Source organism: Onychostruthus taczanowskii, unplaced genomic scaffold, assembly GCF_017590055.1.
Source record: "Onychostruthus taczanowskii isolate IOZ18803 unplaced genomic scaffold, ASM1759005v1 scaffold15, whole genome shotgun sequence".
Classification (NCBI taxonomy): Eukaryota; Metazoa; Chordata; class Aves; order Passeriformes; family Passeridae; genus Onychostruthus; species Onychostruthus taczanowskii.
Window position 1 is genome coordinate 7269088 of NW_024498685.1, and position 20842 is coordinate 7289929.

The following is a 20842-nucleotide window of genomic DNA, read 5'->3' on the forward strand; positions in this document are numbered from 1 at the left end:
CTTGGGTTCAGGGTTTCTTAAGTCCACAACCAGAATAATTAACAATGAACACTAGTGAGACCTGAGACTGAGAAATAGAGGGAAGGCAGGCAAATGGACCTGGCCATGTGAGCCTGCTACATTTGCACACTGGTATCTGCACACTGCCTTTTCATTTTAGGCAGATGCTGTGCAACCCAGCAGCAATGGGAAATCAGACAGCCTAAGATTACCCTTTCATCTGACACACAGTTAAAAAGTCAAAGTACTTTCCATTAACAGTCTAAATCAGTCCAAGTTTACAACCATATTGCCATATAAATTATCAAACCCTCACCTTTTTTTTTTTCCCACTGGAAGGACAAGATCAGATAGAATACTTCTGCTTTCTAAAACAAGGCTTATCATTTAGCTCCCATTTCAAGTGACTTGAAGAACAAACACTTCAGCCTCCCAGGGTGGTGTTTTCCCAGTATCCTCAACACCACCACTTTTAAGGACTGTGGCTTCACATGTATGAAGGGTGAGGTAAAACTTGAGGTACAAACCTGAAGAAAAATTCAGCATGATTGTGCAGAACTATATATTTGTATCTATTTGTAGTGCTGAGAAAGGGGTGGGCTGAGCACTAGAAAAGGCAGGTATGGTAAAATTTAGCCCTGCTTCGTCAGCCTAAAGTGAGTTCTGCATTAAAGAGAGCACCATTAACTGCTCATCTGTCCAGTGATAGCACTCCAGCTCCATTCACCACAACAATGCCCAAAGCCTGAGTGGGAAATTCAGGAGCTAAGTAGTTGGGTGCAAAGAGCTAGGACATCAGTGAGTTAGAAATGAAAGATTTATCTATGAAACCTGGCAAATAACACAGCCTTTGGTCATGCTACTGTTGTGCTTGCACAGTGGGTTAGGAAAATGCATGTCCAGACTTTGAATGGGATACACGGACATACTTCCATTTGCTTTTGTATGTAATGATAAAATTAACTTCCTTGTGTTTAACACTAGAAAAACATAGTTTCTTCAGCTATTAGCATATTTTGGGACTTTCTGTTTCTGTTTTAATGTGTTGGTAGCAGGTGTAACATCTTTAGACATTGAGGAGGCTCTGTAGCCAGCACCTGGGAGCAGCAAAGGTCTCCAGAGGTGACTCCAGGCTGCTGCAGTGGGACAGGACCTCAGGAGAACTAGAGGAGAGCAAGTTGTGCTTCACAAGCATCACAACCTCAGTCCTACCTAAAGCCAGGCAATGATGCACCGTGTGAGAGTAGGCTGTCATAGTGAGTAGCTCTGCCTGCTGTAGGACACCATTCCAGATGGGGGTCTTTGTAAAGGACACACAAGCATCTGCAGGTTGAGCTTTTTCCTTTTTAGCCAGCTCTCTTCACTAGTTCTAACTGCCCACTAACTGCACTAGCACGGGACAAGCACCATTTGAGAAACAGCTTAACTTGCACTGAAGGAAGACATTTGATGTACACAGTCCCACGAGAAGGTCTTGTCTGCTGGCTTGTTAATTTTTTAACAGTTATGTGTAGAAAAATGAAGTCCAGACACTCAGTGAACAACACTTCCTTCTCAATTTTCCCAGCTTTCAGGAACTTGAAAAGAAGAGTCAAGGACTGAAAGGCAAAAAGATTGAACTATCAAATCAAGATAGTCACTCCATGCAGGTTTGATTCAAGCATGCCAGTTGAATAAATTAATGGAAGGGCTGGAATTGTCCCTGTATTGTATAACACCTGTTCAACAGCCACAGTCATGTGGTTACATGTTTGTGCCATCTAAAGAAAGTTCCTTGTAAGGAACTGTGTTCACTTATCAGACATAAGAAGAGGTGTGCCTGACACAGCACACAGCATTTGAATTATCTAACAATCTAATTATTTTTTCCACCCCCTGTCAGCCAAATCTTGAGAAAAACCTCGAGAAATAAAATAGGTCAAGGCACTTTATGCCAATAAATAGCATCACAGCCCAAGAGGAGTGTCAAGGATAGGAAAATCCCCAGGAATTTTCCCAAACAAAATTCATTTCATAGTCTGAAGAACATTCCTCTCATGAATTTCAGATGGTCAGGTTACCTCTGCTAAGGAAATATCACAACAAGATCAAGAAACAGAGCAGAAGGTCTGATTCACATGAGAGGTTTTCCTGTTATTTTTCCACTTGTCAGAGGCATCTGTACAGAGTCAAGCACCAAATATGAAAGTCCTAAATTAAAATGGAAAAACACAGTAGTCCTGGTCAGCTCAAAGGTCTGTCTAAGCTAATACCACATTTCCAGCAACACCCAGCAGGAAATGCTCAGGGTAAGAGCACAAGGAATAAACTATCCATTGCACACACCCACAGAAATCCACAGGTTAGGGGTTTCTGAGCCAAGGACCACAGCTGTTCTCTTTGCAGTGAATGGTCCTGGATAAATCTGTGTAGTAGGAACTGTCTTCTGAAAACAATTGCCTGCTTGGCCCTACGTTACACCTGCTGGCAGCAAGTTTTGGAACCTCACTGCATGTTGTATAAAAACAATCTTCCCACTCTTCTAAACTGCCAGGTGCTTCCATCTGATCCTCCCATACAATGAAAAATAACCCCTTCCAATTCAGCTTCTCCCTGCCTCTGCCTCTCATGACTAAAGCAAATGATTTTTATGACTTTTTTATGATTCCCACAGGAGTCTGCAATAGGCCTTGCTGTTCATCGTAGCAAACTCTTCATCCTCACTTCTAACGTCTTCAGTTTCAAGCCAACCCTGCTTCTGTGGTTCTTGTTTTCCTTCCTACAACTACCTCCTACCCCACAGCTTGGAGTAGGTGCACAGGAACACAGATACCAGATCTTTGTTTGGTTCAAACAGCTCCCTATTTACACACGTGTGGAAAGCCTCCCCATGCTTCACCCCGCAGCAGTGCCACAGAATACCTTTAAATTTCGGTGTGTCTGGCTGTGAGGGTGGGTGGGCTGAGAGCAGCATAGCCTGGGGACTTCACTGGAAATCAAGACAGAAGCTCCAGCCCTGAAGTGCAGGACAGCCCACCTGGGCTCTTACCATCAATACGTGGCTACAAAAACATGCAGGTGAGCAGTGTGTTGGAGCTTTGAAGACTACGGTAAGTTTTCTCAGAAAATCCACAGGGACAAATTCTGAACAAAAATGTCTATTTTTCAAGTATATGTATTCATTTCCAGAAGCATAGACACCAACTAAACCACTTTTTTTTTTTTTTTAGCAAGTAATTTGATAAAAAGTATTTTGAGGACCAGTTAGTGAAAAGTGGCTCTGTTTCTCAGGTGTTATATACAGAGCAACCCAAAAATAGGACCTTCTCCATCCCCAAAAGCTATCACTCTAGCTAACTCTAGCAATTAAATCCCTTAATTTATTTTGGTGCTTGCTGGCTTTTTCCTCTTTGGAAGATGGAGATTCAAATATGCATAGACTCATTGTAATGTTTAAATGTAAATATGCTCTAAAGCTCACTCCAGGCCAGCATTCAGTATCCTTTGTAGACAAATCATGGAAGGAGCTACCTCCATGTCTGCAAGGCTTTCACACCTTCCTCACTGCTGTGCCAACCATCTGCCAACAACCTGGGTCTACCTATGCTCATCTTTTCATTGAGGCTAAGAAAATGACAGAATCTCAGCTGTTACCTGGGGAAAGACTTCTTCAGCAAAAAGGAGGCTGAGGCCTACAGAGCTGAACAAGTATTTCTCATATGACAGGGTGCTCTGTGGACCAGTGATGGGAAACAGACAGGGAATTATGAAACCCCAGTCTAGACTGAAGGAAAACAGACCTCTCTTTCATCAGTGTTTAGGTTCACCTTATAACTTGACTTGTTGAAGTGATGGTGACATCAGCCTTCACCTCCTAGGGACATGCAGCAGGACTGTGAGGTTCTCACCCCAAGCAGGAGTGATGGAGGAGCACACATCACCTGCCCAGCCAGCAGGGAGGGGGGAACCCGGCAGGCTGCAGGCAAAGGGCCTGAGGACACACAGGTGTCCTCAGGTGAAGCACAGGGTCATTGTGCTGCAGCCCACCCTTGGGCACCAAGGGACTCCGTGAAGCCACATTGCTCCCCATCTGTGAAGCAGAGCAATCCTGGCTCCCTCCCTCACAGGGAGTACATAGTGACAACACTAAAACATGGAGCTGATGGAGGCATCTGGGTATCACACCACTCCTACAGGACATGAGCTAAAACCTGTTTCTTCTGAGCCTTTTGTTTCCAAGAACACGAGTGCCATAAGGAGTTTGGGTAATTTGGTACCACCAGCCTGTTCTGCAGCTACCATGGCTCCCCTTCTTGCCTGCTAAGACAAACCTTGATTCCAAACTGGAGGAATATCTCTTACATCAGCTGATTTCCATTGCTGCAGCACTCTGTGGCTGAAGAAGATGGATCTAACCACTAAAGCATGAAATGAAAACACAGTACAGAGGGTAACATGCAGATTCTGACTAGCACTGCATTCATTATGTCTCAACATGTACAATTTTTCCAGGCCACTTCTTTTAAAAATGGAAATTTTAAGGGGTTTGGGGTTTTTTTCACATTTAATACAAACTAAGAAACATGAAACTAGAGCGTATTGATATCCAGGTAAAACAGCAATAGCAGAAAATAATTTTAAAGATAAATCCCAAGCACAACACTTAATGCCAAAGCACATTCAAATGAGTGGGACCCATTATCCTACCTCTAGAGCCTGAGCCTGTCAAAGAGCAAAGCCAGCTTCTGGTAACAGATATGGAGAGAAGATTTTCTTCTTTCACTTCAGTCAATAAGTTCATTACAATGACTAGATCACCCAAAGCTGGGAAATGCTTTAGGGCTGCAGAAAGAGAAAGCTTGTTTCCTTCCTCCAGTCAACAAAAATTCAAGGTGAGGGTACAAAACCTACTAATACTAAATCAACACAGCAGAAAACAATCAGTACAATTTAAAAAATGAAAATTCATGTGCTTAAGAAAAAAGCTTGTTATTTATTACATAATATTACCTGAAAATGTACTAGATACTTCCATTTCATGCACAATTTTAAATCTTTCTTTCTTCTTAAGAACTAGTTTTAATGCTCAGGTTTAGATGCTGGACACTGCACTTGCAATTACATTTCACTGCAAAGCCAATCATAACAACATGCAAAATTATTACCAAAAAAAAAATAAAAAATCATTCAGCAAATAAAGTAATTTGTTATTTGCCAAATAAAAACCTAACTAAATCTTTATGAGACTATCCAATTACTTAAATAGATATTTGTGGACATTGTATAGATTAGCAGAGAGGAAAACTAAATTTAGGTTAAAAGCCATTTTTAGCTGCACATCAATACATTTTAATGGCCATCCAGCACTGTGAATCACTCTCTCTTTAGGAAAATACCTAAAAACTACACATGCAAAATAATACCAGAATTGATTTTGTACAGCCATTCTTCTGTTTGCCATTTAAAAACAAATAAAAAACCACCAAAACCAAACAGTCAAAGCATGATGCAAAGTCTGTACAAATGACTGCATTCCTTAGCAAGTGACACAGCTGAGTGAATGTTTGCAACATTTGGCCAGGCAGTGAAAGCAGCAACTCTGATGCCCACTGCTACAAGCTCCAGTTGGGACCCCATTTGTCACGCGCGTGAAAAGGAGTTAATGCTTCAGCAACACATTTCACATGGGTGATAATGGTAATTGGGAGACCTCTGGAAAAGCATGGGTAACACACATTTGGCTCTTAGAAGCAATCAATTGTCTCTTCCCCAAAACTAGAAAACTTTTTCAAATCCTGACCTGTAATTCCAATTTTGTGTATTCCCTCAAAGTTTTCCCTTCTGACATTTGAATCTGGGTAAATACAGAAGTAAAGCCAATCTCTTGCTAGTCCAAGCAACCTTGACTTCACAAGTGTCTGAGTCACAGACACCAACTCTTCTTTAGCTCTCTTCTCCTAACAACTGACTAGACTTCTAGAAATCAAGACTGCTGGGGCTGAGACTTAGAAAAAAGTCTGAAGGAGAAGCATACTTAAGACCATCCTTCCAGAGTACAAAATTTTATATGGAAGCCTACACAGCATCAGAGCAAACCTATGATCTTATCCCCAAAAGAAGTCTGTTTTGGGAAAGGCTTAGCACACAGAAAAAACTAACTTTCCCCAGGGTAAATAGAGAGGTTCCCCCACACACGCAAGCTGTTAGTCTTAGTATCTTCCTCATGTTCATCTACCCTCTTTTTTTAAAATCTATTTGCACTTTTAGCTCCACACCACCCTGCAGCAGTGAGCTCCAAAGCTCCACAGATGGAAGAAGTACTTGTTTTAATCTTCCTGGTAAGGTCATTGCCTGCTCTTAACCATGATCTATCAGGAGTTGCTCTCCTTACTACACTGCTGTGCAATTTTACAATTTTCTATTATATCTCCCTCAGCAGTGTCCTTTCCAAGCCAAAAAGTCCTAGGCACTGCAGCCTGTCTTCCTACAGAAGCTTTCCCAGGCAACTCCACTGCACATTTCTGTATATTTTTCAGCAGTCAGAAAGGCACACTGTAATCAGAACTGATAAACAGAACAGATTCAAACTGCAATATACAGATAATTTCTATTTTACTCCCTGTTGCTCTCCCACTATGATTTTATTTGCCTATTTCTATTTCACCCCAAATCAAAAACTGAGCTCAGTTTTCTCTTTCATTCACTAACCAAACTATTTCCTAAAATACAATCCCAGGTGCCAGACCAGTTCTGGGAGGTCTGTCAGCAAACAGTACTGAACATCTCAAAGAGACCTCGCTGTTTCTATTAAGCATAAAAGTTTTGAAAGTGCCCCACTCAAAACTACCAAGAAAAAAAACCCCTATCCCTGCACTTTCTGCCCACTTCTGCAAGCCTGCAGCCACTGTCTGTCAACACGGTTCACTTGGCTGTGCTAATTGGCTCTGCATACACTATTAATTCACTCTCTTCTAACTTTGAGGTTGTAATTTGTCCCCATTGGGAGGTAATAGAAGCCAGCACATGGTCAGTCATGGATGGCTCTGATGACTCAGCGGCTGTGAGGTAGTTTGCTAGGACACGATCTCCAGTGTATTTGAGCCCAGTGCAATGGGTGATACGTATCTCAAGCCACAAGCCATGAAGCATTTTACATCCCATAACCTTCTCCTGGAAGCTGCTCCCACAGTCTTCCCCAGCTCCTCTTCCAGAGAGCACATTTGCTCAAGTCACAAGACAGAGACACAACCACTCAGTCTGCCAACTGAGAAGCGAATTCATACCCATCAACATTCCTGTTCCTGCAACTTGGTGCCCTTCCTGGAACCCCTGGCAGCACTGAGTGCATCCTCATCCCTCTGTGAAAGCAGCCCAGCCCTTCATTTCCTCACCTCCAGGGAGATAGTGGGCCTGCCACTCAGGTGTGCATCCAGCATGGCATGGGCATCCATGCCAGTTGGACATCCAACACCTACACGTGTCTGCACCAGGCTGCCCAACCCAGCAGTGGTGCTCTGAACTGCAGGGAGCTGTCCCCATGGAGCTGGAGTGACACTGCTGGGACCAGAGCCACTACAGGAGAAGGGCATGCTGGTGACAATGGCCTACCAGCACCATCTCCTTTGCTCTGCAGGCTTTAAGTTGCAGCCAGTCTTTTACAGTGGTGCCCACTGCAAACATCCAAGCAGCTTCTCAGAGATGTGGCAGGGAAGATCCATCTACGGAGGAATGTTTTTTTCAGTAGCCTCCAGTGACAAGTGGAACCAAAAGCCTCAGCCCAGAATCTGAAGTTCCTCACACTCTACCAAAGCTCAGCTTTGGCCAGGTCAGAAAATGCTTGGCTTTGCCTGTGTTTTAAAAGCACAAGGCGGTAGGAAGATGAGAACAAGCCATTCAAGAGGGAACATGGTAAAACACCTCCAGTCCTAATCCACCAGGAAAAAAAAAACTATTAGTTCTGTCATAGAGAGGTGAAATCACAATACAGACCTTACAGAAGGTCAGGAAAGGGCTCTCCAGTATTGCTGTAAATGCTGGGATCACTGCATTTGACCTCCAAGAGCATGGAGCTCCACCAATGATAGAAACTACCTTTATGTGGAATCCTTTGCAAGAAAAAAAGGAGGAAGATAAATGGGAAACGTGGTTTGCAGCTACAGAATGCCTTGTTGTGGCCCTATTATCTGGATAAATCAATCTCCGAATTTTAGTACTGCTATCTCTGACACTGTTATTAGACATTTTATTTACCTAGCAGAGCTCCAAGTTCATAGATTTCCACAGAATCCCAGACCATGTAGAAAACATTCCTAGTTCTGTTAAGAGATATTTTGGAGGATCCCACTGAAGACATAATGAAAAGAAAAATCACTTCAGCTACATTCAGTGGAAATTTAAACCATATAAAGAACCTGTCTCTCTGCTTCATTTCATCAGTTTTAAGGATAGTCCTTAGTGGCTGCCAGTTGGTTTTCTCCAGAATAAACTCCTAAAACAAATAATTTACAATTTCTTGAGCTGGCTACAAAAAGCCCGAAAAAATCTGCAACAAAAGCAAACACACAAACAAAAAGCCCCAAGAAATCATTCACTGTCCCTATCCATAATCATATTTAATTTTAGTTTAAAAATAAACATCCAAACTCTGGATTTAATACTGGGCAGCTGTTAATAGTTAAATATGTGAAATCCAGCTGCCACATCCAAAGTACTTTTTTGGAGATGTATTAACATATCTCTTGCAGTTACACCCAATGCTAATCTTGGAAATATACACATCTTTAAAATTATTTACAATGCTATATATTTCTGTGTGCATACATTCCATAGAACACCAACATACACTGCAGTGAGAATCTCCATAACCTTTTTCTCTCCAGACTGTCTTAATCAAGACAGTCTTTGCAAACTATACAGGAACAATACGGAAGTAAAGACACTGCATATGTGGCTTAACAAGGAATAACCTTTGGAAATTCATTTAGATGAAGAATCATTTATAGCTTTCCTTAACTGCTGTACCCAGTTCACTTTGGAGCTTTGTAGCATTACAGCAAATGATACCATCTTAACCCTTTTCAAAATCCTTTATTTACCAGTGCTCCAGGACATTCCAAAAACAGGTTTAACTTTGGCTGGAGTTTTCTGAATTTATTTGCCTGCCAGTAGTGGCATTTTTGAAAAAAAAAAAAAAAAAAGGCAGTTACTATAATCTAGGCTTGAGTCCCACATGCTACTAAAGAAGTAGATGAAGAGTGTAGCTCTCCTCTGTGTTCAACAAAACACCGCCTGAAGACAACTCAGCAACATCAGAACCAGTATGGTCTAAATTTGGCATGGGTTGTAGACCTAAAAAATAACCCACACTAGCAGGAATCAATAGCCACAACTCCACTGTTAAAAGCACAGAAGCTTTGGTGTCTGGTCTCTTTGCTCAGGCTGAACATACCCTGGGTTTGGTTTGGCTGCTTCACAACTGCCTGGAGGAACATCCCACCCATGGGCTGTTCCAGGCAGCCTCCTTCCTTTGGGAGGTACAGGGACATACTGCAACTTAAAACTTAATTGTTGTGGCAATGCTAGCAGTTCATCACCATCCACTGTCCCCCACCAGGGAGTCCTCCCTTGCCAGGGAAAGAGTAACACCTGGAACAACTGTGTGTGCAGCCTGCTCTGCATCCAGCTTCACGGAGCCCTGGGAAGGGCGGTGGTCAGGGGAAGGTGGTGGGGATCGCTCTGGCTGCCACATCTGGCTGCCATCCCTCCCAGGTGCTCCTCCTCTGGGCCAGGAACAGGATTGTGGCAGCAACACGTGCCAGCCTCTTCCAAAGCGGCCTTCCATGTAGGCTGTGGGCACAGGAACACCACCCTGCCCACGTGTGGCTGATCCAGACATCAGGACACACTGAAGCTGCAAGACCTTGCTCCGACTGCTCAGCAGAAGTAGGTGGCCCACACCAAAAAAGCCAACAGCCAAACAACCACCACAACACCCCTGCCCCCAAAGCACTGTGTGAACTAAAAAGCCAGGTACAAATCAGATCATTGTCCCTAATTTCTGTAATAAACACAGTTTGTTTCCATGCTGCATCACAAGTACTTAGCCCTGCTACTGCCCTGCATAGGTACATTTATTATTTTATGCTTGTTTCACACACAGGGAAAGCAAAAGACAAGGTGATCACTTTTGGAACCATTGGCTTTTGAGCTGTTGGTACTCTAGGGATGCCCAGCTGAAGGCAATGAACTACAGAATACTCCAAAAAAAAAACATATGCAAAAAGAACCCAAAAACAAGTTAGCCAATTTTTGGACCATAGGTCAAAACTACATTACTGGCCAAAAACACCAGTTACCTTAGCTCTCTCCCTTTCCTACAGTGAGCAGGTTATTAGGAGAACTTTTGTCAGAAGAACTCAGAACACAAGCACTCAAGGACTCAGATAACTTTTCTAAAGGCAGAAAGATAGCTTCTGTGTCACTGTACAAGACTTCACATCCCTCTTATCATCATTTCTATCAGCACAGCACCGTTTAGTCACCTCCCTCCAAAAGGCACTTTGGGATGCACGCTGCAATATGCATATAAATTATCATTAAAGTAGACTCTGTTTCATTGGGGCATTTCAGATTCAAGATGCTCTTTTAATGGGTTGCCTCCCAGGAAACTGACTTCACCTGTAATGACACAGTGAATGCTAATGACCACTGTTTAATTGGGGCAGTGCTAGTAAAATTTTGCTTCAGAGGGATTCAATTTACTTGGTGCCAAGGAGTTAAGTGATTAATCAGGTGTTAAATAGTATGTACTTCCAAACACTGGTCTCCTACCATTCAATCCTACACCACTGAATTTAATGACAGCTTTGTCACGGACACTAACAGAAGGAGGATCCTCCTCCTAGTACACAAGTAAACACTAAGGAACATGCTCTGCACTGACAGATACTCAGCCTTGGCTGCGGGCAACAGGATTCTGGCCATGTGGAGCTGAACAGTCCCTCAGCACGGGAAGCCTTCAGTGAGAGAGGGCTCTTTGCAGAAACAGCATGAACGAGGTATCAGGAGACATAACCCACCATTCAAGAGTAAGTCAGTCAAATTAAAGCAAATTAAGATTGAAAATTCAAACACTACACTGATTCCTTGCCCTTTAACTTTTTCCTTCCTCTGCCTTTTTTAAAACTATTACAAAGTACATCCTCCAATCCAAAATGAGCACTTTAAGAAGTCCTTCAGCTACAAGATCCTGTGCTGAAGGACTCCGGCAGCCACCCCACTGAGCTCAGCACAAGAGAGAGCACCTATATCCACCAAGCTTGCACCTACATAAAATCTGCACTGAAACCAGTTGTGAAACCTGACTTGCAGTGAGGCTCCGTGCCTTCAGTGCTGCCCACAGAAAGCACTCTCAGCTCAAGCATCAGCCAGGGGCACACAGGGGACCTGGGCTCAGAGAGGTCCTGGTCTGCAAGACCTGAAACAGCTGATCTGTCCCCATATCCCCATTTTTAGTTCCCACACAACTCCACACTTGTGCCAGCACAATTGTATGGTTACATGGTTAAGTCAGGCTAAGCAACTGAAAGTGTCATATTTACAAAAAATAAAATAAACAAATTGAGCCTTCCACTTGCCTGCTGTATTCTGAATCTCTGTATGATATTATAGTGATATTCTCAAGGTATATTCATTTCAGGCAAAAAATTAAGGAGATCCTAACAATCAGAAAGCTCCAGGTGAGGTTTTAAACAGAACTTATCACCACATAGACCTTAATTAATCACAAAAATCATAATCTGTGCCTAAACTGCTAGTCCTGTCTCCCTTTGAGCTCTTGCTCCCGTGTATGTCATTGCCAAGATGTTTACACTCCCCTGGTGCCTCAATTCTCCCATCTGTGGGAGGAGAGGTGAGGCCTTAAGGATCACTTGCCAATACTGTAATGAGTGCCAACATCGTGGCAGTATTTACAGCAATATAATCAGCTAACTACTGTGGCTCAGGATCAGAGGAACAGGTTTACTACCAACACAGATATTCCATCTATGAAAAAAGGGTCTGACTATCACAACCACACCAGATGCCCCTTCCCAGCTGACCTCAGAGGTAAAAGCCTTCAAAAGCCCTCTCAGACTGGAGTCCTCCACAACCCCAAAGCCTCCCAGTCAATGCAGAGAGTACGCTGACACCCTAAGCTGCAGCAAAAACTGAGGGCCCAACCTTCATGCTCATCTCTCACCCCCCAAGGTTTTACTTTCTAAACCCCAGGGTAAGTTATCTCTACAGCTTTAGACCCTAAGCACATGCTTAACCTCCCTGCCACAACTGCACAGTGGGTCTGCTTGCCATGAGCCTTGCAAGCACACACCCAAGTGCTGGCAAGGTCTGGCTATCAGCAGGGTATTTTTCATCTCCCAGGAGTCAGCCAGTACATACTTGCTGCAAAGCAAGCACATATCAATACATAATCACACAGGCATACTGATAACTACTTAACACAATCCAAGATATTACTGCAAGCTTACACTGATTACCAGTAATAAAATACAAACCAAAACTTCACCTCCTCAAAGTTTTCCCAAATCTGATTAAGCACTTCTCTAACACGATGAGATAAGGAAGACTGCGCACTGAGCAGCTCGGGCATAAACAAAGCACCAGCCTTCACCTTCTCTACTGAAGCTTTCTGTGCTCATCACCCCAGGTGCTGTGGCATTTACTGCCTGCACCCTTGTCCCAGATTGGAGGAGGAAGGGGAAGAAAGAACACCAACAACAAACCAAGAAAAGCACAAGAAAACACACCCACCAGCACCACTGCTTCCCGCTCACAGGCTCCTAGCGAGACTTTGTGACACCCATGTATGTAGCACAACCCTTGCCTACTTTGCAGAACAAGGCAGCAAAGTTGGGGTACTCTGTGTAGCTTTTTCCCCTACCTCACTATCACATTCCACGCCATGAGCCAGACTGGAATACTGAAGAAACTAATCAGTTGTACTCACATAATCAACCACCATTTAAACAGCTCCTCTTAAATCCAGCTGCTGAACGCAATCACCTTTATCAGCTGGTTTAAAAAAGCGTCCAAAAAGCAATGATCATTAGAAAAGCTGAAGGGAAAGCTACACAGAATGGTTAGACTGGTGAAGAAATGATTTCATTTGAAGTTCACATTTCTGTCTGCAAAGTTTTAATTTTAAAATTTGAAACTACTAAAATAGGCAGTAACAGAGAAGTTAGTAACAGCAGTTTCTACATGTAGACAAAAGGTACATTAAAAAATAAGTTCAAATCATAATGTTTAGAACCAGTGACTTCTAAAAAAAAAAAAAATCAAGTTTTCCAGTAACTGCTGAAATGTAATGAAAATGTGGCATTTAATAATTTCAAGACTGAAGGAGAAGTTTGTATCTTTCCAGTTAGGAAACTGATTACTTACAGCATTCTATAACATACCTTAGTGACACTGGGTAAGGACCAATTTTACAGTTCCTGAAATCAACAGGAAGGTTGTTGATTTCAGGAAGAGCAGAAGTAAGCCTCCTATTTTCAAAATGACATGTCGAAAACAAGGAAACACAGCTCATATGACACCACTTTTTCATGAAATTTGTGTTCTTTGGTCCAGAGAATACATCCTACCTTTCCATGGGGTTTACCAGAAAAAAACAGCAGCTACATCTCATTTTATATATCTTTAGGGACCCAATGAGTTAATAGAACACATTTTGCTGCATTAGCATTTCACCATACAGTAACACACATACAATACCCCGTTATCCAGTTTGCCTGTCTGTGTTACGAAAAGTCAAACTAGACTCTAAGCCACGAGACTTCACGGGACACATGCCTGATTGCATTTAACTCAGCAAGAGAAAATACACCCAGAAGTTTTCAAACTGTGTTGCCACCATACAGAATGCAAGACTCCCCCGTACACACACGGGACAAGCAAACAAAAGAGCATCATGCTGGATAAGTGTTTATTCCAGGCTCTTCCCCTTAGAGAGAGTCTGGAAGTCACCTCTTTCTTCCGGGCAGGGAGAAACAACCAATAAAGGTCTCTTTCTTACTCGGGCACAGTTAGTCAGGAGCAGAAGGGAGATTCCTGGCTTGCAACAAGACAAAGCGATTCCCAAATAAAATGCAAAACCGGGGAGTGAGGGAAGGCGAGAGGAAAGCAGTGGGCTGCTAGATAGGAAGGGTCTGGACAAAAAAGGAAACTCAATTTTGTTTCCATTGTCTCAGCTCCATGCCGCCTCCACTTTAAACGATAAACTTCCCGGTGTAAGCCCTTCTTCAGCAGGCCAAGGCACGGGGAAACACATCCCCCAGCCCCTGCTGGAGCGGGGCCGGGCTGGCAGCCCTGGCTCTCCTACCTGCCACCGGCAAGCGATGCCAGGAATCGTAACCACTAAAATAAACAGCAGTAATACGGATAATAAGGGGAAAAATATTAAAATTCAATAACGACAGAAAGACAGAAAGAAAGACAGAAAGAAAGACAGACCCACAACCCACTGTAGGCGGAAGCAGGAGCGGCTGCATCTCCCCGACGGCAGGAAACTTTCTACGAAGTTGCTGGCGGGGACGGCGGGCAGCCAACCCCGCGGGAGGCCGGGCCGGGCTCCGGGGCCCCCTTAAAGCTCCGTGCCGTGGAGAGCCACGCCAGCAGAGCCGGGCCCGCCGCCGTGTCCCCGGGCAGCGCAGGGCGCTGTCAGCCCGCGGCACCGCGTCCCCGCCCGCGGCCGGAGCGGCGCGGGGAGCACCCGCAAACGGGGGCACCGACCCCCGCGGCCTCCCTTCGGCCGCCCGGGTGAAAAACAGAAGAGGGAAAACCGGTTATTTCCTCCAAAATAACCCCGGCCGAAACGCGGCGAAGCCCACCGCCCCGAGGCGCCGGCGGGCGCGACCCGCGCTGACAGGGGCCGGGCGGACAGAGGGACGGGGCTTTACCTTGATGCAACACTGAGCAGGAGTCTCGGACATCTCTCTGGAGGGACTCGGCGGAGCCCGACGGGGCAGGCGCGGGCGGGCAGACGGGAAGTTCTCGGGCTTTCCCCACTTTCCGCTCCTCTCCCGGCGCGGCGGCGCGGCCCGACCCGGCCCGTCCCCTCAAGGGGAAGTGGCGGCCGGGGGCGGGCGCGGCGCGGCCGGGGTGGCGCGGCGGGAAGAGGGAGAGAGGGCGCGGGAGTGCGCGGGAAGGGAAGTGGGGGGCGGGGGGGGCGCGGCCCCGGTGCCCGCCGGTGTTTTCCTTCCTGGAAAAGAGAGAAACCGAAAGGCGGCAGCGGGGGCCGGGCCGGACCGGGCGCTGAGCCCCGCCCCGCGCCGCCGCTCATTGATCCGGAGTTTCGGGGCCGAAACTGACGTGGGTTCCCGGCACCCGCACCGCCCCTTAAAGGGGCCGCGCCGGCAGCAGCGGCCACCGCCGGCCCAGCTCCTCCGGCCCGCGGGCGGAGCGGGCGTGCGGGTCGCTCTGGCCGGCGCGCTGGGTACCGCTGCAGGCCGGCCAGGGCTGGGGGCAGGCTGGAAGGGCGCGGCCGGGCCTTGTCGCCGTAGCCAGGCTGGTGCCGCTTGCCACCGCGCGGCCCCTTTAAGCGCCGAGCGGCGGTCCCGGGGCGGGCAGTGGGACGGGCGGGCCCCGGCAGTGCAGCGAGCTTTGTTCCGCCGCCGCTCGGGCAGCTCAGCGCGGCTGCTGCGAGCACGGGGTGGCGGCGGAGGCGCCACCGGCCCAGCCCGGTCCGGTCCCGTCCGGTCCGGTACCCGTGTTCAGAGCCCGGCCTGGCCCTGCGTTCGGAGCCCGGGGTTTCAGGGATGTGTTTGTGGATACAAACCCCTGCCTTGTGTGTCATTTCCATCCGCGATGGTGTCCGCGCCCGCTTCTGTCTGGCTCCTGGACAGTACAGCCCCAGCCCTCGCCATGGGAGTGGAAAGAGCGGGGGAAAGTGAAAAACACCTCGGCCATCTCTTCGTCCAAATCCCCCTGTGATTTTACAGGCAGTTTCTGGTGTCCTGACTGGTTTTTAGATGCGCCCACTTTATTGCAAGGCCTGAAGTTGCCTGGGAGCAGGGCACTGCTTTGTACCCGTAGGACTGCAGGGCAGAGCTGCCCCTGGAGTCTGCTGAGGATGCTGCGCACTGGCACAGGGTAGGCTCCCCTGTGTAAGCGATTTGGTGCTACCAAAACGGCAAACGAGAGGGAATCCAACGGCGGTGCTTTCAGAGCAAGGCTTAGCTCACGTTTCGTGGTGCTTGCCGTAAGTGTGGTGTGCTGGCGGTGAATGCAGAGCTGGTTCACCTGCATGGCCAACAGGCCACACTGCTTGTAGGCACCCCTTGCTCCATTTTGCAAACCAGGAGCCACTCCTTGCAGTCTCTTTCTTACAGCTTCGTTTTGGCCTTAAACTAAATGAAGGATAGTACTGTCTCCTCCCAGCCTAGCAACCAATGACCCTTTTTTAATATATGACCAACTCAACAGTGAAGGATTCATATGTACTGTCTTCCCTCAGCACAGATGAACTGCTGAAGCAGAGTTGTTGCTGTTCAGAATCATGGAATCATCAAGGCTGGAAGAGTCTTACGAGATCATCCAGTCCAAGTGTCAGCCCAGCACTACTGTATCCACTAAATCACTAAATTGTGTCAGAGCTGGGTTATTATTCCTCTGTCTCATGGCAAATTGGAGGTTTTTTGAGAGTCTTTATATCAAATATAGAAATTTGAGGTGGAAAAGATTTGTTAGATCATCTACTCTGCTCCCCTGATGGTAGAGGATTTACAGCACTTGTATCACTTTTCTTTTAAATGCCTCAGGAACTGGGGCTTGCACCTCTTTCTTTTCGAGTCTGTTTCACAGTCCAGGAAGTCCCATGGTCAGGAAGATATTTGGTCTGTATTTTCATTTGTCCAGTTTCACCCAATTACTTCTGGTTACACCCATGTTGTGTACTCCCCTAAACAGTTTTTCTCCTCGACAGCTGTTTGTGTTTTACACACAGGTATCACTTATTTTCCTAGTTATTACCATCCTTTCTTTTTATCTCCTTTCATTATTCAGTCCCTGCAGCCACTTTATCACTTATGTCATTGATCTTCTTTGATACCTATTCAACTAGTCCATCATTTTCTCAGCCCATCACAGGTTCATTTGTCTCCAAGCTGCCTCAAAGGCTTGTACAGAATCTGTCACCTGACATGGCTCTGAATCAGATCTGTTCCTTCTTGCAGTGCCACTACAACCTCTTTTCCTCCACAGACATTCTGGTGAAGATGTGCATCCCAAGTTTCAGTCTTCTGCCTGGAGTTTCAACATCTCTTCCTTCTGGGATCCCTGACAGCTGCTTTTCCTCGCACTTGGTTAATGGCCCTTACAAATACAGGCCGTGATCCATCCCCTCAAACCTCTCAGCCAGTGTGGATGGTTGCAAAGATCTGTCCAAGACCACAACCTGATTTAGAGCTTGTAGGATATGGAGTCATAATTATTAAAATTTCTATGGCTTACGGTCATGAGAAGCCCCCACGGGAAAGGCACTGCTGCAGGCTGGACGGCTAGGAGTCTGATGAGGCGTGAGGGTGAGGAGAGAGTCAGTTGGAAGTGAGATTGTGATTGGCTGGAGGAACCGTGGACAGCATATGAGCAGGAAGCTGATTGGATGGGAGAACACGTGGACAGTGTATGAGCAGGAAGCTGATTGGATGGGAGAACACGTGGACAGTGTATGAGCAGGAAGCTGATTGGATGGGAGAACACGTGGAGAGCAGCATGGCAGCTGAGCCAGCCCATGTGGCCTTCTTTCTGTTAAGTCTCTGTAAGCGTGAAATTAGAGGTATAAAAAGGGGCCGATTTTTACAATAGAGAGATCTTCAGATGCATAAGGGGGTCCGTGTCACTTTGTTCCCCACTGCTACAAGAGCTATTCTCTTCCAGCTCATTCTGTTTTTTCCAATACTCCACGAAATGTGTGTTCCATGGATGGAAACCAGAAAAGCTAAGAAATGATGAACATGTAGAGAAGGCCACAGCCATGATTGCAGCACCTCTTCAGCCACAAGTCAATCCCACTGAAGTGGCTGTAAGAAAGCTGGGAAGGAAGGAAATGTGGCTGGACAAAACACACCCCACCCTACCCTGCGGTGTGCCCTTGCCAACAGAAGCAGGTATGCCTCAGCCATGCTGGCTAGGCGCTCCACACCGTGACTGGAGAACACCTTTGAACCCTTTGAACAAGGAGGGCCAAACCCTGTGTCATGTGTTAGCTTTTCTGCTTGGTTCTGCCCTTCTTTCTCTGCCCTGATTTCTTGCAGTTCCTCTCATTAGTTGTGTCTCTTGAGACCTCAGACTTTAAGGTCCTGCCTGCTGCTCTGGGCAGGAGAAGAAAAATGCTACTAAATCTCCTGTTGTGCAGGGTGGTCCATGGTTGCAGGACAGTTGTTCTGGAAAAGTAAGAGGAAGCTGCTCCAGCTGTCAGCTCCCCTTTAGATCTGTGCCACGTGGAGATTGCACAGAGCGGAAAGCAAGTCCATTAGCTCGTATTTAACCTTGAACAGGCTCCCAGTGAGTTTCTTTCCTTCTCACCTAGAGGCTACTGCTGAGCTTATCTCCAGGGAGCACCCATTAGTTAGGATTTATGATCTGGCAGAGCCACCCGTCATCAACACTCCAGCCAGAATTCCCCTAACTTTTTGTTTGGGTGGATGTCAGCAACACTAATACAGGCTAAAGGTGCCATGGCCTATGAGGTGAGGCCGAGCTCCTACCTTGCTTAGGGCTCTCCCAGAAAGGGAAGGTGGGTGGTGTGTTGGGGGACAGCAGCAGGATGAGAAAATCAACAGACTGAAGTATGCTTTTCTCATAGTGGTCTGAAAAATCTGGCTCTAGATTGTACTGGTATTATGTTTTCTGGCCTAAAGATTGTCCCTGAAAACAGAGCAAGCCCTGAAGTAAAGGAGACAAACCATCCTTTCATTGGGACTCATAATTCTCTGTCCACAGCTGTGCATCTGCCCAGCAGCTTCCACTGATTCTCTGCCACCTGGGCCTCTTCCACAGCCATAGGACTCCCAGTGTCTTCCTACTTGCACTTGCTCAGCAGCTAGGCCAGGGGCTTTTTCATACGTCCCAGAAGGATGCTGAAGCCTTTTCCCAAAGGAGTTAGACACTTGACTACCTACATCGAGCTGAAAGCCAAGGTTTTCATTCCTTCTTTTGTGTGTACTGTTTTTCTGGTTTCAGCAGTGTACAGCAACGCCTCAGATGTTTGCAGTAATCATTGACTTTTATTAAGGAGACTTTGTTCATAGTAGTATTTTTCCTTTCCTCTTTTTATTTTCAAACCAGTCATTACTTCCCAGTGCCCAGTTATCATTAACTCATTCTACTGCTTCTCCTCTGTTATCTTTTCCTTCCCTTTATCTTTCCCCAGCACAACCTAACTGACTCATTTGTTTGTCTCACTTGTATTACTAGTTTTATTTTTGTCTCCTTAACTGACTCATTTAGTGCTCACTGTTTGTCTCACTTGTATTACTAGTTTTATTTTTGTCTCCCAGACAAAAAATATCTGAAACAACAATCTGTTTGAGCAGATTCTTGATGGGTCTGCTGACATTACTGGGCCTCAACAGAGATGACTCTTCCAAACTGAGGGACAGAATCAAGCTCCTAACACCAAAGGACAGGAGCAGACAGTAAATTCACAGAACATGCAAGGACATGTTCATGTTAGAATGCAACTGATTTTTTTAGTCTTGAGGGCTAAAGGGAAATCCATGAGGGCTGGTACACAGAGGTGCTGTGGAAGTGATTCCCATTGCACATTTAGCACTGTGATTCCTTTCCCTCTTACCAAATCAGTTTCTGAAATTAAATTATGTTTTATGACCTTAATATGCATCAGTCATGCTGCTTCTTATCATTAGCAGTAAGACTAGCCTTCACTTCATGTTATCAGCCAAGTCTTTTTTCCAAGATTCAGACAAGTTTCTTGTGGTAGAAATCCCAAATCCTTGGGACTACTCCTTTTTAGGAATAGTTATGAAATCCAGTCTGTACTGTTAGAGTGAGAAAAGCTATATTCATTTTATTTGCATTCTTGCAAATTGGTTCATCTAAGATTCTAGTCTTACTTGAGATTCCATAGTCTGGCTCTATGAATAGGATTTGCACCAATTTAATTATTTTGATAATAAGTTTTTGTTTCAATTTGATTTGGTTTTAAGTCAAAATAGCTTTATTTGTGCATTCCCCAAAGCTGCAGGCACTTTGATGTAAAGATACTTGAGTTTTCTTAGGCACTCACATAGCTTTCCCATTTCAGAAACTCACAACAGCCAAACTAGAAATGCAAAAATGCTGGTATGACACCTGTTCATCCAGCAGCAAATATATGTAAAAGAAAATAATGCTGAACATCATTCTTGATGGTCAAAGCCACATCATCCTCGCACATTGTCACATATTGTATTATTTTGAATCATCTAGTGTATTGCTTCTGTAAATAGGAGAAAAAGTTTCCTGTTGCTCCAAGTGTGACTCTTGTTCTTGAGAAAGGGAAAGGGAAATTGAGAATTGTACTGTTGTTCAAAGCAGTCAGCATTTTCTGAGAGACCAGTTGATAGTGGTGTTTGAGAAGTGGACTCCATTGCACAAGTCACTGCTTAGACACGTGCTGACAATGCTACTCCTGGAACATATGCTCAAGTTGTAGCACATAAAAATGAGGCAGTGAGTGGCCCTGACAGAGCTCCTGAGAGGATTGATTCCAGTGACACCAACCTGGCAAAGGCTAAACCTGACTGTCAGGTTAATCCAAACTGCTTGGGATCAGGGCCCCTCTCATGCTGCTATGGAACAG

At 45.6% G+C, this 20842-nt stretch overlaps 1 protein-coding gene across 3 annotated transcripts in view; it reads right to left on the reverse strand.

Annotated features, from left to right (window-relative positions):
• ETV6 (ETS variant transcription factor 6) overlaps positions 1-15107 on the reverse strand; it is a 127026-nt gene extending 111919 nt beyond the window's left edge. For 2 of the 3 annotated variants that reach the window (XM_041398711.1, XM_041398710.1), the window contains exon 1: positions 14940-15107. In XM_041398711.1, the coding sequence (XP_041254645.1) occupies positions 14940-14972 (33 nt within the window). In that variant the 5' untranslated portion in view covers positions 14973-15107. Of the gene's footprint in view, positions 1-14493; positions 14847-14939 lie in introns of those variants that run through there. The other variant, XM_041398712.1, reaches the window with a different exon arrangement.
• Between the last annotated feature and the right edge of the window lie 5735 nt (positions 15108-20842).